This window comes from Suncus etruscus, chromosome 3 (assembly GCF_024139225.1).
Source record: "Suncus etruscus isolate mSunEtr1 chromosome 3, mSunEtr1.pri.cur, whole genome shotgun sequence".
Taxonomy (NCBI): domain Eukaryota; kingdom Metazoa; phylum Chordata; class Mammalia; order Eulipotyphla; family Soricidae; genus Suncus; species Suncus etruscus.
In genome coordinates, this window is record NC_064850.1 from 92,388,949 (window position 1) to 92,402,869 (window position 13,921).

Below are 13,921 nucleotides of genomic sequence, written 5' to 3' on the forward strand. Positions count from 1 at the left end.
CTGTTAGTTGGGGTGGGGAGACAAATTTCAAGGCCTCTAATGTGGGAAGTGATGAAAGTGGGGTGCCTAACTGTGATTTGGAGCTCACAGAAGAGTCATGGGGTTGGTGAGATCTTGGAGGCCAAAATCCCTTTCAGCTGCAATCCACTTTGTAGGTAGAGGCCAAGTTTCCATTCTGTGGCAGTTCAGGAGATGAAGCTTCCAGTGCCTTGGAATATTTGATGAATTTTACAAAATGTGTAAAAACACTTCTATGACTAATGTCGGAAGCACCCAAGGAGTCAGGCTAAAAAGGCTGTGATGAAACTGCCTTCTGGGTTCAGCTGGGCACAGAAATGGCAGCTCTCAGGGTTGGGGGGGCTTGTTTGATAGTTGTGAGGATGCAGCTGGTGGTAGCAATTAGATCCCATTTCACTAATCTCCTGTTCTGGATTGGATTCTGTCCTGACAATGTCACTCACTAAATCTTCACCACAGCCCAAGATGATGAGGGATGAGGACACAGGGGATGGAAAATGCTATATGAGCCAGGAATGTGAGTAGGAGGAGTCTCGGCTGGGCACACGGCTTTGTATGCTGCTTTGTAAATGGTCTTTAGGCCCAGGATGGTCTCTCTCTCCCCTCCTGCCCAGCATGAGCTTTTTTCTGCCCACCTAAGTGAAAGCATCCTGGAAGGAAAAATTTCAGCCGCTCCTCCACACTCAGGCCTTGAATGACTAACCACACCCTCATCTACACTTCTTCCTGCACCTCTACCTGGCACAGAGTCAAGAGGTGCTCCCTGACATGGCAAGCATCCTCATCTGCTTGACAGTACAGAAGCCCTGAGTTCTTCCCCCTCTCCACCTCAGAAAGTGGCAATGGGACCTCCTAGCTTACAGCCCCTAAAGATGAAACATAAATGAGACAGATAACAGCAGGAATAATGAGGAACTTAGGAAACCAACATTATTTTTACCTTGTTAATTATTATTATTTATCCATAATGCCAAAATAATTAATAGTAATTATAAATAATATCAAAAATCTATTATGATAATTTATATTAATAACTTATTAATATTTTCCCATAATGTAAATTCTTTGGGCAATTTTTTTTATTTCCCACTCCCTGTGGGACCTCTCAAAGCAAAGAAACTAAAAAAGGTTGTGGAAAGAGCCAAATTTTCTCATCTAGGATTTGGCCCCAACATTATTCAGTGATTGTTTAAGGACAATAGGCCAGCATGAGAAGAAAGTGTAATGCAAGAGACTTAACTTTGTTTCCATCTTATGGGCCAGACTATGGAACAGCTCCTTAGTTTCATTCCAGTCCCTCATTTATGTGCCTTTCACCCACTGTCTCTTTGGGTTATCTTGGGAGATCAACCTGGAATATCTCAATTGAAAGACACTGCTGTGGACTCCAGCTTGTGTAAAGTGGGAGCCTGGGGCCTGCTTTCTTGAAGCAGACACAAATAGTTCCCTGGGGGGTGCAGCACCTACAGTGCTCAGAAGTGGAGCATCAACAGTACCTGGAGGTGGAGTGTTCCCACCTTCTCCCACACTTATGGTCCCAAAGGGCAGAAGATAAGATGGAGGTATTACTGGGACCCCAACCTGTGTCTAGTGGCCGAAGTCAGTGATGTGTGCTCCGATTTCCTCTGCCTTATCTGGTTTGACTTCCTGTATTCTGACCCCCAGTCTTCCTCCTTCTGCATCCTGACTCCCAGCTTTCTTTTCCACCTTGCCTCAGAACTCTCCAGAACTACTTTTCTGGTGATTTTTCTACCTTCATCTGGACCCTGCACTCCTCCAGGTACAAATTCTGGCCTTGGGATCTTTGGCCTGAGGCAGGAGCTGGGTACTTTGGGAAAGCCACGCACTGACACTACTTTCTAGCAGCTGGTTAAGGATTAGTGCCACATTCGACTAGAATGTAAAGGTCCCTATATGTACAGGTATGGTATCTTCATCACAGAGCACAGAACAGACACTATATTTTACATGTTGTTGCACTGCTTCTTAAGACTTATTTCTGGGATGTCTTCAGACACGTATTCTTACAGTTATTCTTTCTGTTTTTTGTATCGCAGCCAGCAGCACTCAGGAATCACTCCTGCCCCATTCTCAAGAGACCAAATGTGGTGATGCAGATGGAACTGGGATCAGCCATAGGCCAGGCAAGTGCTTTACTCCTGAAGCTATCTCTCTAACCCTGTCACAAGATTCGTTTTTGGATTCACAGTCACAGTCACTACTCCAAAGCTAAAATGTCCAGCACAGTAGCCACGTTGCATGCCTGGAACATGGCCAATCTGAAAGGGCATGTGCTCTGAGAATAGTCACTTCTTGAATTTCAAAGTTTTATTTATTTAATTAATTAATTAAGGTTTTGTGGCCACACCGTGGCACTCAGGGGTTACTCTGTGGCTCTGTGCTCAGAAATTTCTCCTGGTTGGCTCAGGGAACCATATGACAAGACAAACGCCCTACTGCTGTGCTATCGTTCCAGTCCCGGATTTCAAAGTTTTAGTACAGAAAATGTGAGCCACCTCATTTATGGCATTTACGTTTTGAGAGCATATTTTGCTTATACTGGGCTAAAAGAAAATATATGACTAAAATCAACTTTACCTCTTTATTTATTTATTTTTTTTTTACTACAGAACTTTTTAAGTGATGTAGTTCAGAGGATATTCCTCTAGGGTTGCAGGGAATCTGGGTGCTGGAACTTTTTACCTGGTCCTACTTATGCTACTGGAACTCACTCATCCATTCTTCATAGAGGCAAGTGAATGTTTTTACAGAATCATGAGCACATACAAAGCACCAAGGACAGAGAAAGACATATTGGCTCCCTGTTATAGTGTTCAGCCCTGAGGTGAAGAGAAGCTGAATTAAATGCTGGGGCAGGGGGCTGCTGACCTCATATGCATTGAAATGAGGAAAGTGAGTCTCAGCTCACCACACGTCTGAGCCAGAACAACTCAAAGACCTAAATCCAGCTGCCTTCTGTAGGAAGAGTCTCAGGTCAGTCAAGGTCACTGAATAAGTAGGTGGCTCTCAGGACCAGGACCAGATTGCGTGACTTCTTCCCTGCCCTTGTGCCACCCCTAGAAACAAGGCTGACTCAGGGTCACCAAAGAGCCGGGACAGAGCTGCTCTGGGACCTGACCTTGCCGTGGACTTTCACTTTCTGCTGATGTGTTGGGCCTAGCCGGGGCAGTGGTCATCAATCACCTGATGCTTGTCACAGACAACGTCGGAAATGTCAAAGAAAAACTCCCAGAGGTTTGCAGCCCCATGGAAACCCTTGGCTGCTCTGGGCTGTGAAATAATTAGGTCAAAAGTACACACCCATGGTAAATGGAATGTCCATGTCACCCAGGACTTGTTTATCCCTCAAATGAGTGGCCTTTGTCCTATAGGCCTCAGAGAGTACCAATAATCAGGGAAGTGACTGTGGGAACTGTGAAGGAGCAAGGGAACCTCAATTCCTTACCAGGTCCATGTCTGGGGAGGCAGGCTCTGTCATGTGGCTAAGTGAAGCTGTCAGGGACCCTGTGGAAGAATACTCTGGACCCCACCCCTGTGTCTCCCATGTGAACCAGAAACTTGAAGAGATTGGGAAATGGAGGTTAAGTTTAGATCCCAAAAGCAGAGAGCCAAGGTGCTTTCAGTCTTTATTGAGCATAAATTATTAGTGTGGTCATGGGCTCATTTTCAAATTCATCATTTGTTGAGTCCATGATCAGAGGTCCTCCCCAGAGTGCTGCCTGTGATCCTCCAATCTCTTTCCTCCAGAGTCAGCCCTTGACTTTTTATAGGTTTGATCGTTCCTCCACCAGGCATGCCCATCCTCAGAGCATCTTAACCCTGTTGGTCTATGTGTGAAAGTCCAGAAGATGTCCCACACTCCTAGGGAGGCCTGGCCATGGCCTCCTGTGTGAAGAATCCTGAAGGTCCAGGGTTTGCAAAATATGGGTGTCTTAAGGAGCTCAACAGGAGGGGCAGGGAGCTCTGTTCTGTTGAGGCAGATTTACAACATTGGTCTCGTAATGGCCCCTTTGAAAGCCTCCTATGCATTTGTTCTTTGCTCAAAAGGAAGATTTCTTCTGGACAATTAGGAAAATCCAGGACCTTTCTTGTTTCCTCTTATGGCACCTGGAGGAGAATCCTACTTCAAGCTTCGATGGCAGGGGCAGGTGCTTAGTGCTGTGTCAGTGGGGACAGGTGAGAAGGCATTAGGGACTCTTTTGTTTCAGGTCTACACCCAGCAGTGCTCAGGATTTATTCCTAGCTTTACACTCAGATATCATCCTAGGCAGTGTTTAGGGGACCATATGGGTGACAGGGATGAACTAGGTAAGCTGCATGCAGGGCAAGTTCACTGTACTATCTCTCTGGTCCCAAAGGCTGGGGGACTCTTTGGTGCCAGGAGGGGTCCACAGGATGATGCACCCTGAGATCCTCTCTTGGAGAACCAGACTTTCACAGTAGGGCTGTGGAAGTCTCTGGATGAGGAGATGGACTCCCCATCTGAGTGCTCTTTGGCATCTCACCTTGGTCAACTACTTTTCTCTAATGCCCTTTTAGCACTGAGGGCCCAAAGAGAGGTCTGGAGCCTTCTATAATAGCAGCTATTGGAAGGAAGAGGCATAGCTTGAGAGGCACCAGGCCAATGGTGAGCCATACTGCCATGCCAGCCCAAAAGAGAAACCCCAGCATGCATTCCCCACTCCTTACCTTGCCCCAGCCGGGAGCCAGTGACAGCCTCTTTGGCGCTGCCAAAGCCCAGCTCCCTGCAGACCACGCTGGCAGACACCAGGTCCCACTTGTCGTCACAGATGGTTCCCCACTCTCCATTCTTGAGCACCTCCACACGGCCCTCCCCGATGTTGGCCCCACCTCTCAGGCGCACCAGGGGTTGCTGGGGAGACACACGGTCCTGCTGAGTGCAGAAGGTGGGTACTTGCTGGGCCCTCCCACCCGGGGCTCCTCCCTCCACAGCTCCCACGCAGCTTCTGTCTGGACCTCAGGAGCCCAGCAGGGCCCAGTTCATCACCACCCCCTTGGGGATGCTTGGCTCAGAGACCTCATCTCAGAACTTTCTCTATCTGTCACAGAACTTTAGGGAGCTACAGGAAGAAGCTTCCACATGCCCAAAGTCTGCAGAGTACACACAGGCCACACTGCTACCTTCCTATTAATACAGTCCTGGAATCTGTAGAGCCAGTTTTAAGCCGGGAGCCTACCTAAGTGGTTCACTAGCAAGGAGGCCAGACTTTGGCGGATTGAGGCTGAGAGGGGAGGGGAGCCTCACACTGACTAAAGTGCATCTGCCCTGGAACTGGGCTCAGGGCAAGACTCTGCTCCTGTGAATGTGGATTCTACTCAACACTAAACCAGCACATGCAGCACTACTTGGGGAGAGAGGGTGGTGGGATCCAGCCTGGAAAGCTCCCTCACCTCCCGGTCTACTCACTGCCTGGGTAGTGACACTCTACAGCCTCTGGACCCAGGATAGCCACCGAGATAGCAGCTGGCCTTCCCACTGGCTGGTGACATTGTTTCGGCATGTCTGCATGTATATGTCCATGTGCATACATGTGCACCAGACTGTGTTCATGAGATGGGTGGACACTCATCGGATTCAACATACATTAAGATGGATGCCCAGACAAGCAGGCTGGTGAGACTTGTTAAGTCTGTGTGCACTAGCTGCTGAGGGCCCAGGGATAAAACAATTTGACTTAGGCTTTTTGCCTCAGTTGAGGGTTCCCCTTGACCACACACTGCTCTCTTTCTCCCACCTACTGAGCCACTTGCTGTCTACACGGTGGGCACTCTGACTGAACCTAGACAGACAGGCCTGGGGGACTGTATAGACCCTGGCATTAGAGAAGGGAAGAAAAAGAGAACATTGGGTGGGCCAAGTAACTCCCAGCTTCACAACAGCTTTAGAAACAGGCCTGCAAGTCTCAGTCTTTTGCTGAAGACCGTGACCCTCCCCACAAACCCATACAGGTACACATAGAGACATACGCTCTCTCATGCACATAAATACATATGAAAGCACACACAGATGTGCATGCTCTCACATGCAAAAATACACACACAAGCACACAGAGAGGCACATGTGAGCACACAGAGGTATATACCTCTCACAAGCACACATAACCACACACAGATGTGTGTACTCCCACAGGCACACAGATGCACACATTTTCACACACATGCATGCTCAGAAACACACAAATCCACACATATGCATACAAACAGACATATATGCATACATGTACATACAGATACTTTTGCTTTCACACACATGCACAAGCAGGCTGGCTCACTACATGCACCCTAGCTGAGGGGACAGACGCCTCTCACACACATGCAAGTTTGCAGTTTTTGTCTGCTGCAGCGCCTCTGTTGGGAACCGCAGTAAACCTGTCTGAATACCCAGCTGCTGAGAACAATCTTATCCCCAGCAGCTCCAGTTCACTATGCCCAGCTGGGATTAGCCCAGGGGCAGGTGACCCCCAACAACCTTCATACTGGGCCAGTAGACAGTGGATGCCCAGAGTGTGTGACGGTCCCTTCATGCTCTTGTGTCTCCCCTATCTACTCTTTCACAAGGGGCAGAAGCTCAGATGAGGTGTTAATGACCCATGGCAGGGGCTCCCCTGAAGGTGACCCTCTCCTTGCCCCGCTGCCCCTTCACCATGATGCCCACATGCCTTACCTCAGGCTTGTAGGCTTTCCGGAATCGTGAGGGTCCATCTGGGCTAAAGACCTGGCCCGGCACGCAGCTCACCACTGCTGGCAGCCCATTCTCGCAGGTGACATTCTTCACAGGGTTCTGGGACACCTGGGGGCCCAGCTTGCAGCTGGAGATGTGGGCCTCAGTGCCGGTGCAGTTCATGGAAAATGGCCAGTAGCGCTGCTTCTTCTTGGCAGCAAACATTCTGCAGAGGGCAGAAGAGGCAGTGACTAGGTGCTGGCACCACCCTCATTGCTTCACGGTAGTGCTAGGCTGGGCCGGGGAATGGGAAGAGGGACAAATCCATGCTTAGTCCTGCCTCACCCACAGCCTCTCCTCGGCAACTGCAACATGGAGTCCTCCATTATAGCATCTGGTTCTGGGAGCAAGGCTGAGGGTGTGGAAGAGGTTCTGCCTTCAGTAGTCCCACAAGAGAAGACACCAGCTCAGCAGGGTAAGATAAGATGAAAGGAAAGAAGGGAGGGAGGGAGGAGGGGAGGGGAAGAAGGAAAGGAGGGAGGAGGGAAGGAAGGTAGGAAGGAAGGGAGGGAGGGGGAAGGGAGATAAGGAAGGAAGAAAGGAAGGAAGGAAGGGAGGGAGGGGGAAGGGAGATAAGGAAGGAAGAAAGGAAGGAAGGAAGGGAGGGAGGTAGGAAGGTAAGGAAGGGATGGAGGAAGGGAGATAAGGAAGGAAGGGAGGGAGGGAGGAAGGGAAGGAGGAAGGGAGATAAGGAAGGAAGGAAGGAACGAAGGAAGGAAGGAAGGAAGGAAGGAAGGAAGGAAGGAAGGAAGGAAAGGAGGGAGGAAAGAAGGGAGGGAGGGAGGAAGAGAAGTAGGATGGGAGGGAAGAGGAGGAAAGGAGGAATGAAGGGAAGGTGGAAAGGAGGGATGGAGAGGAGGAGGAAAGGAGGTATGGAGGGAAGGATGGAGGGAAGAAAGTGAGAAAGGAAGGGAGGAAGGAAGAAAGGGATAAGAGGCTTTTTACTCTTAGGGGTTAATGTCACAGGACAGGGGACAGGCTATAAGATATGTGAGAGAGGACAGGGAGGTGGGAAAGATGCTCTGGAAACCTCAGATATAGACCATGTAGGATGTGGGCCTCAGGTCTCTGCTGTCCTCAGCTTCAGACCCAGAGAGAGCCTGAGCCCAAGACTACCCACCTTAGCCCCAGCCTTCATCATAGCCCCAGTGGGGCCTGGCTGCAAACTGTAGTCCAGGGGTCTGCAGGATGAAATGCAGCTCCACCTTAGCACAGAAATGCTTTTCATCACACCTGCCTATTGTCAGCTGAGTCCCAGAGTCAAACAATATCAAAGACAAGCCCCCACCCCACCCTGACATGAATAGGAGGAAAAGCTAGTTTCTGGGCCCTCTGTCTTTGGAGTGAACTGGGTGTCCTCTGTCTCACCAGAAGCCCCAACACCCTTCAGCCTGCCTCACTTTCCATTCCTTCAGAGAAGCAGGAGTGGGGTTCAGGCCCAGCTGCCAAGGTCAATTCGAGATCTTCCCCAAAGCAGGAGCTGAGTCTGAACCATCCGTAGTGGAGGGTAGGGGCATGGCTGGCTTTCATGTGCCAACTGAGCCACATGCGGCCTGGGCTGACATGCCCAGCTCTGAGGCTGACTGAGGTTCTGACCATCAGGAAGCCTGTCAGGAGAGGACTTGGCTTCTCTTGACAGGAAAGTTGAAGAATGTCCCCAGGGAAATAACTTTGGAGTTCTGCCAAGTATTTGGAGATGGATGCACTTCTACCCAGCCTTATACCTCACATTGTCCAGCAGGAAGCTTTGGGCACATCTGGGATCCAGTTAGGTGAAAAACACCTTTATCATCATCCCGAGGAACCCAGGGAAGGTGTATGCCCACCTAGTTGTCAGTCCTCAGATATGTGACAGACTGGGGTTCCAAGCAGCCTGTCCTGAGACCCAAAATCTGGAAGGAGATGGGCACTGACTGGAAGCTTCTGTCCTTGCCTGCCTTGGAAGAGGCACATCCACATCCCAGGAAGCTTCCAGCATTAGCGCCCCTCATCCCACCCAGTGAGGGTGCCCTGAGGTGAGGCTAGTCGCCTCTCCCAACAGTACTCACTTGTACACTTTGGCGTTGTATGTCTTCTCTCCGGGGAAACCAAACATGCCACAGACCACACGGGAGTTCCTGGCCGTCCAGTGCTCATCACAGATCTGCTTCCAGGACTTGCCATCCTTCACCTCCACATAACCCTCCGTCACCGGGGTGCGCCGACGGTAAGTGGACAGAATGGCTCGGATCCGGATGTCATCAACCTGGATGTTCAGGCTCTGGGGTAGGAAAAAGGGACATTACTCTCTGTCCTTGGTCAGGCCTATATGGGGACCAGTCTCTCCCCCTGATCTCTGTGGGAAAATGTGGTAAGCAGAGAACACACACAGCAAGGATCCTTTGCGTGGACGGTGGCCTGGCTGCTGCAGAGAGGAAAAATGGGTTCAATAGGTTGACCGGGAACAATCAGGGAGCCTTGTGAGACCCCCCCACAACTTATTTGTCTTTATCAAGAATCCTGAAGGGCTTTGGATTGGAGAGACACCAGTCCAGTGGGTCGGCACCTACCTTGTGTTCTTACTTCTGTGTGTGTGCCTGTGTGCACATGTGTGTGCATGTATGTGTGTCCCCACTAACTTTTCAGTGACATAAAAGGGCAGTTAATAAGCTTCAGATAGCCTGAAGCTGTGGTGCCAGCTTGCATATGCCACATTCCCCAAAGAAAAACCAGGCAGGGCCCTTTGTGCACTCCTCAGGCCTGCTTGAGGATTCCTGGAAACCAGGAGGGGATACTCACAAGGCCAGCAAAGTGGGGATTCTGATTTTTTTGAGCCTCAGGGAACCCCTTTTCACAGTCCCACCCTCCCATCTCTGCAGCTCTGAGTGAGAGGTGGGAACCCACTGAGGGGGCAGGAAGAGCATATACAACTTTTGCCCCTCCCAAGCCTGAGACTGAGAGGCACCACAGGAATGGCTACCATCATGGGCATCAGCTTTTCTAGGAATCTCCTATCCTGCCCCTGGGGCCACCACCCATTCTGGAAAGACTTCCAGAACCCTCCTCCCTATGCCCCAGAACCTGACTACAGAGAGCACCACTGTGCCCTTGGATGGTGGCCCCGCCCAGGTCCTTATCCCCTAGTTACTCAGCCAAGGGACCATGTTCAACAGCTCAAGTCTATGTCCAGTTGTGAAGGTTCCAACATGTTGGGAAATTCAACCATGCACTGCTCATCACCCAGCTCCTGAGCACTCTCTTACTTAACACTGGAACACCCAATTCCTGAGCACTCCCTTACTTAACCCTGAGGCACCAGGTAAGCTGCTGGATGGTGACTTGCCCGTTTTGATTTTGCTTTTGGTTTCTGGGCCACATCCAGCAACATTAAGTAGTTACTCCTGGATCTGCAGTCAGTAAATACTTCTGATAGAACTTGGGGGGAAGACAAGGAATGTTGAGGTCCAAACCCTCATTGGACCAGTGCAAGGCAGGTGCCCTACCCCTATATTATTGCTTCAGCCCTGACTGTTCCATTTTACAGACGAAGGATCTGGCTGATTCCAGCTTTCTCCCCAGGACCACCCAAGGCAGTGAGGGACAGCATGAACAATACTCTGAGTTAGGTCAGGGTGAGCATGGAACTGGGCAGAGGGACTGGTGGGGCAAATCTAGGGATTGGGTGCTCTAGGCCCTGTCCAGCCAGGATGCAAATGAACCCTGGGTTGAACGAGGCCATTCTTTGGGTGGCCAGAGCCAGGACTCCTGACCACTGGTTTGAGGACAGACAGTGAGGCCCAGCTCTGCCAGTCCAGCAAGTGGTGGAAAGTATGTGGCACCTGGCCCTAGTTTGCTTCCCCAAGAGGAAGGAAAGCCGACAGTGGTGGGACTAGGTTTGCCAGCCTGGTGCCTGGAGCCCTGACAGCCTTCACAGAGTTGCGGGACTCTTGCCACCATGATGGAGATGAGCCCTGAGTCAGTGAACAACCCCTCCTGCCTGTTCCCACCTCAGGGACTGTACAGGAATTCAGGAGCCTGTGAGTGCCCAGGAGGAAAGTTACCATGGGACGGGTGATGGCAGCCCTGTGGTCCTGGGACAGGCACAATGGGCAGCGTCATTTGGTTCAGATCCTTCCCCATGCACACCCAGCTGCTATGGGGCTGTGAGAGAGAAGGACCCTCAGCCCAGCTGGCTGGGGGTGGGGACTCCAGGAAGCTCCTGGATGTGGAAAAGAAGGTTCAAAAGCAGAGAAGGCACTAGAAAAAGGGCCACTGACCTCTTCCACTAGCTCTCTGCATGTGTGACTTTGTGTGTTTGTGTGTGTGTGTGTATGTGTGTGTATATGATGCCATGTGTTTCTATGTATGTCTCATTGTGGGAAGTAAAGTGTGTCTCTGGGGGATGCTGCCTGTGTGATGAGATGTACATGACAGGCATGTCCACGAATTGTGTACACGTGTCTACATGGGAGAGTGCATCAGTGGGAACATTTGTGCATGTGTGTATGTGTCTGTAAGTGGGAATGTGTCTGTGTCATGCCTGTGCATTTGTGCATGTTTGTGCATGTCTACCAGCATTACTTGCATGTTTGTTTACACCAGTGTGAGCATGTACGTATTGTGTGTTTATGTGTGAGTGTGTCTGTGTTTGTGCATATGTGTGTTTGTATTTGTACATTATGTACATGTCTCTACTTGAGTAAGTCTGTGGAGATATTTGTGTGTGTCTGTGGGAGGGTTTGTGCATGTCTAATGTAAATTTGTCTGTAGGTGTTTTTGTGCATGTGTGTGCCTATACATATTTTGTGGCGTGTCTACGGAAGTGTTTATGTACATATGGGCATATCTACCTGTGTGTCCACATATCTATCGTGAGAGTGTTTGTTTCTGTCTCTATACATGAGTGTACCTATGGGAATGTTTGTAGAGTATATGTGTGGGAGTGACTGTCCATCTTGTGTGTCTATGCAGGCTGTGTCTGTGGGCATGTGTGTATGTGTCTACATTTGAATGTGTTTGCAGCTATGAGTGAAGGCACTTGGAAAATGGTTAGGGAACATGTGCCACTTGTATGTCCACAAACTGTCCTTCCTCCTTCCTCAGCACCTTCCTTCCTGTTCTCAGATCACCTCACTCAGTCATTCAAACCGTGGTGTCTCCCTCCACAAACCCTGCTGAACTTCCTTGTCCCATCACAGGACCCAACTTTTTGACTTTCTGATTGGGCTGCTCTCACAGTTGGTTCAGATCCCAGGTGACTCCAGGCCAAGCTGAGTCCAATCTGCCCTTCACCCCCAATCTGTCCCCACCAATCAGGCAGGAGACCAGTGGTAAGCCCCCATTATCATGAAAAGTAACACTTAGTGACATTTTACCACTTCTTCATACTCACAGTCTGTAGGGAAATAGGCAAAAACAGGTTTCTGGGCCTGGAGACAGTAATAGGATAAAGGCCCAGGCCTAGTATTACCTGGTTCCCTAAACACTGCCCAGGTATTCATCCCTGACATCACAGGCCTGAGTAGCATCACAGCAGCACCACATTCTGGGGCACTTCCTTTGAACCACCAGTCTGGCAGGCCAAGAATTGACAGTGGAGTTTCCAGGCCTCCCTCTCATCCCTATAAGTCAGGGGTCTTCAAACTATGGCCTGTGAGCCACATGCGGCCCACAGAGGAGTCTGATCTGGCCAGCCAGCAGTGAGCGCTGTTTGGTTGCCAAGATACCTGCCAGCATATACACTCAGTGTCAAGGTTTCTCAGGGATGATGTCAACCGCCTCCACCCATGGCTTGTTGTGTGCTGGGAGGGTGGGCGTGAGGGCGGTGTTGAGAGGGACACTGATGCGCCCTTGGGCCTGGCGCTTGGCTTGCTTGTTGCTGATGACGTCACTAGAGGGCGCCGGACTCTGCGTGGCGAAGAGTACCACATGTGGGTGACTATATGATGTAAAAAGGCGCCTGCTCCACCCCCAGGCAACGTGGTGTCTGTGTGCTGTGCCTACCTGTCAGTGAGGTTTTCCTCCACTCCCTCTACTGCCAAAGGTCAGTCAAAAGTGCCATAGAAATAAAGTTTTGCCAGATGGGGGGTTCTGCCCAATTGGGCTGTGGGTGACTCATATGAAAATTCCCCTTTGGGGGTGGTGAGGTGTTCAGTGCTGAAATCAAAGTTAGGGGGTGGGCGGTGGTGGGGAGGTTAGGGGTTCGGTGCTAAATTGCCCATGTGGAAAATTAGGGGTTCGATGCTGAAGCATTTTAAAGAGGTTGCATTGAAAATTTTATATGCATTTTGCAATTCCTTTTCAGTGTTCACATGCTGATTCCGAACATACCAATTTGGGCATTATATAGGGAGATATAACTGAACTATCAGGGACTGAGCTGGTCTGCTTAGAAAAGCCTGCAAGGAGTAAGTGTTCATATCAGGGACTAATGGGGGTTCATACACTGTGTGTATATATACACACATATTTGTATTTCACTAATATCAGTTTGGAATCCCTAGGAAACAATGATGTCAAGAAAAAGAAAAATTGATGGCGAGTGTAAGATATTCAAAGAACAGTGGACTTACGATTACTTTTTTATGCGGTACAAAGAAAAAGCTGTGTGTCTGATATGCCAGTATTAGTTGCTGTGTTCAAAGAATACAATTTGCGACACCACGATCAAACTCAACATAAAGATAAATATGATTGTTTGGTTGGAGAAGTGAGAAAAGATAAAATATTACAACTGAAACATACACTTATGACTCAGCAAAATACTTTTGTGAAGCAGAAACAGTTAAATACTTCCTCACTGTGGGCAAGTTTTCAAATTGCCAAGCTAATAGCGTGCAATGGCAAACCATTTGTGGAGGGAGAATTTGTTAAAGAATGCCTTATTTCTGTTGCCAAAGAGATGTGTCCCAGAGAAGGCCGATTTATTTAGTATAGTGAGCCTTTCAGGAGTTACAATGACAAGGATTGAAGAAATGGGAGAAAATTTGCTGCACCATTGGCAAAACTCTGCAAAGAAACTTTGCTATTTTTCCTTGGCACTCGACGAAAGCAATGATGTTCATGATTCTGCCCAACTTCTCATTTATACGAGTGGGACAAATGAGTATTTTGAAGTCACAGAAGAGCTTGCTGCACTGCAAAGTATCAAAGGTACAATCA

The 13,921-nt window shown here is 49.5% G+C and overlaps 1 protein-coding gene across 2 annotated transcripts in view; it reads right to left on the bottom strand.

Annotated features, from left to right (window-relative positions):
- The window catches only part of LOXL2 (lysyl oxidase like 2), a 60,578-nt gene that overhangs the window by 20,659 nt on the left and 25,998 nt on the right, over positions 1-13,921 (bottom strand). Inside the window, exons 3-5 of one of the 2 annotated variants that reach the window (XM_049769442.1) lie at positions 8,830-9,041; positions 6,725-6,947; positions 4,729-4,912 (exon numbers count right to left, since the gene is read on the bottom strand). In XM_049769442.1, coding sequence (XP_049625399.1) covers positions 4,729-4,912; positions 6,725-6,947; positions 8,830-9,041 — 619 coding nt within the window. Of the gene's footprint in view, positions 1-4,728; positions 4,934-6,724; positions 6,948-8,829; positions 9,042-13,921 lie in introns of both variants that reach the window. The other variant, XM_049769441.1, reaches the window with a different exon arrangement.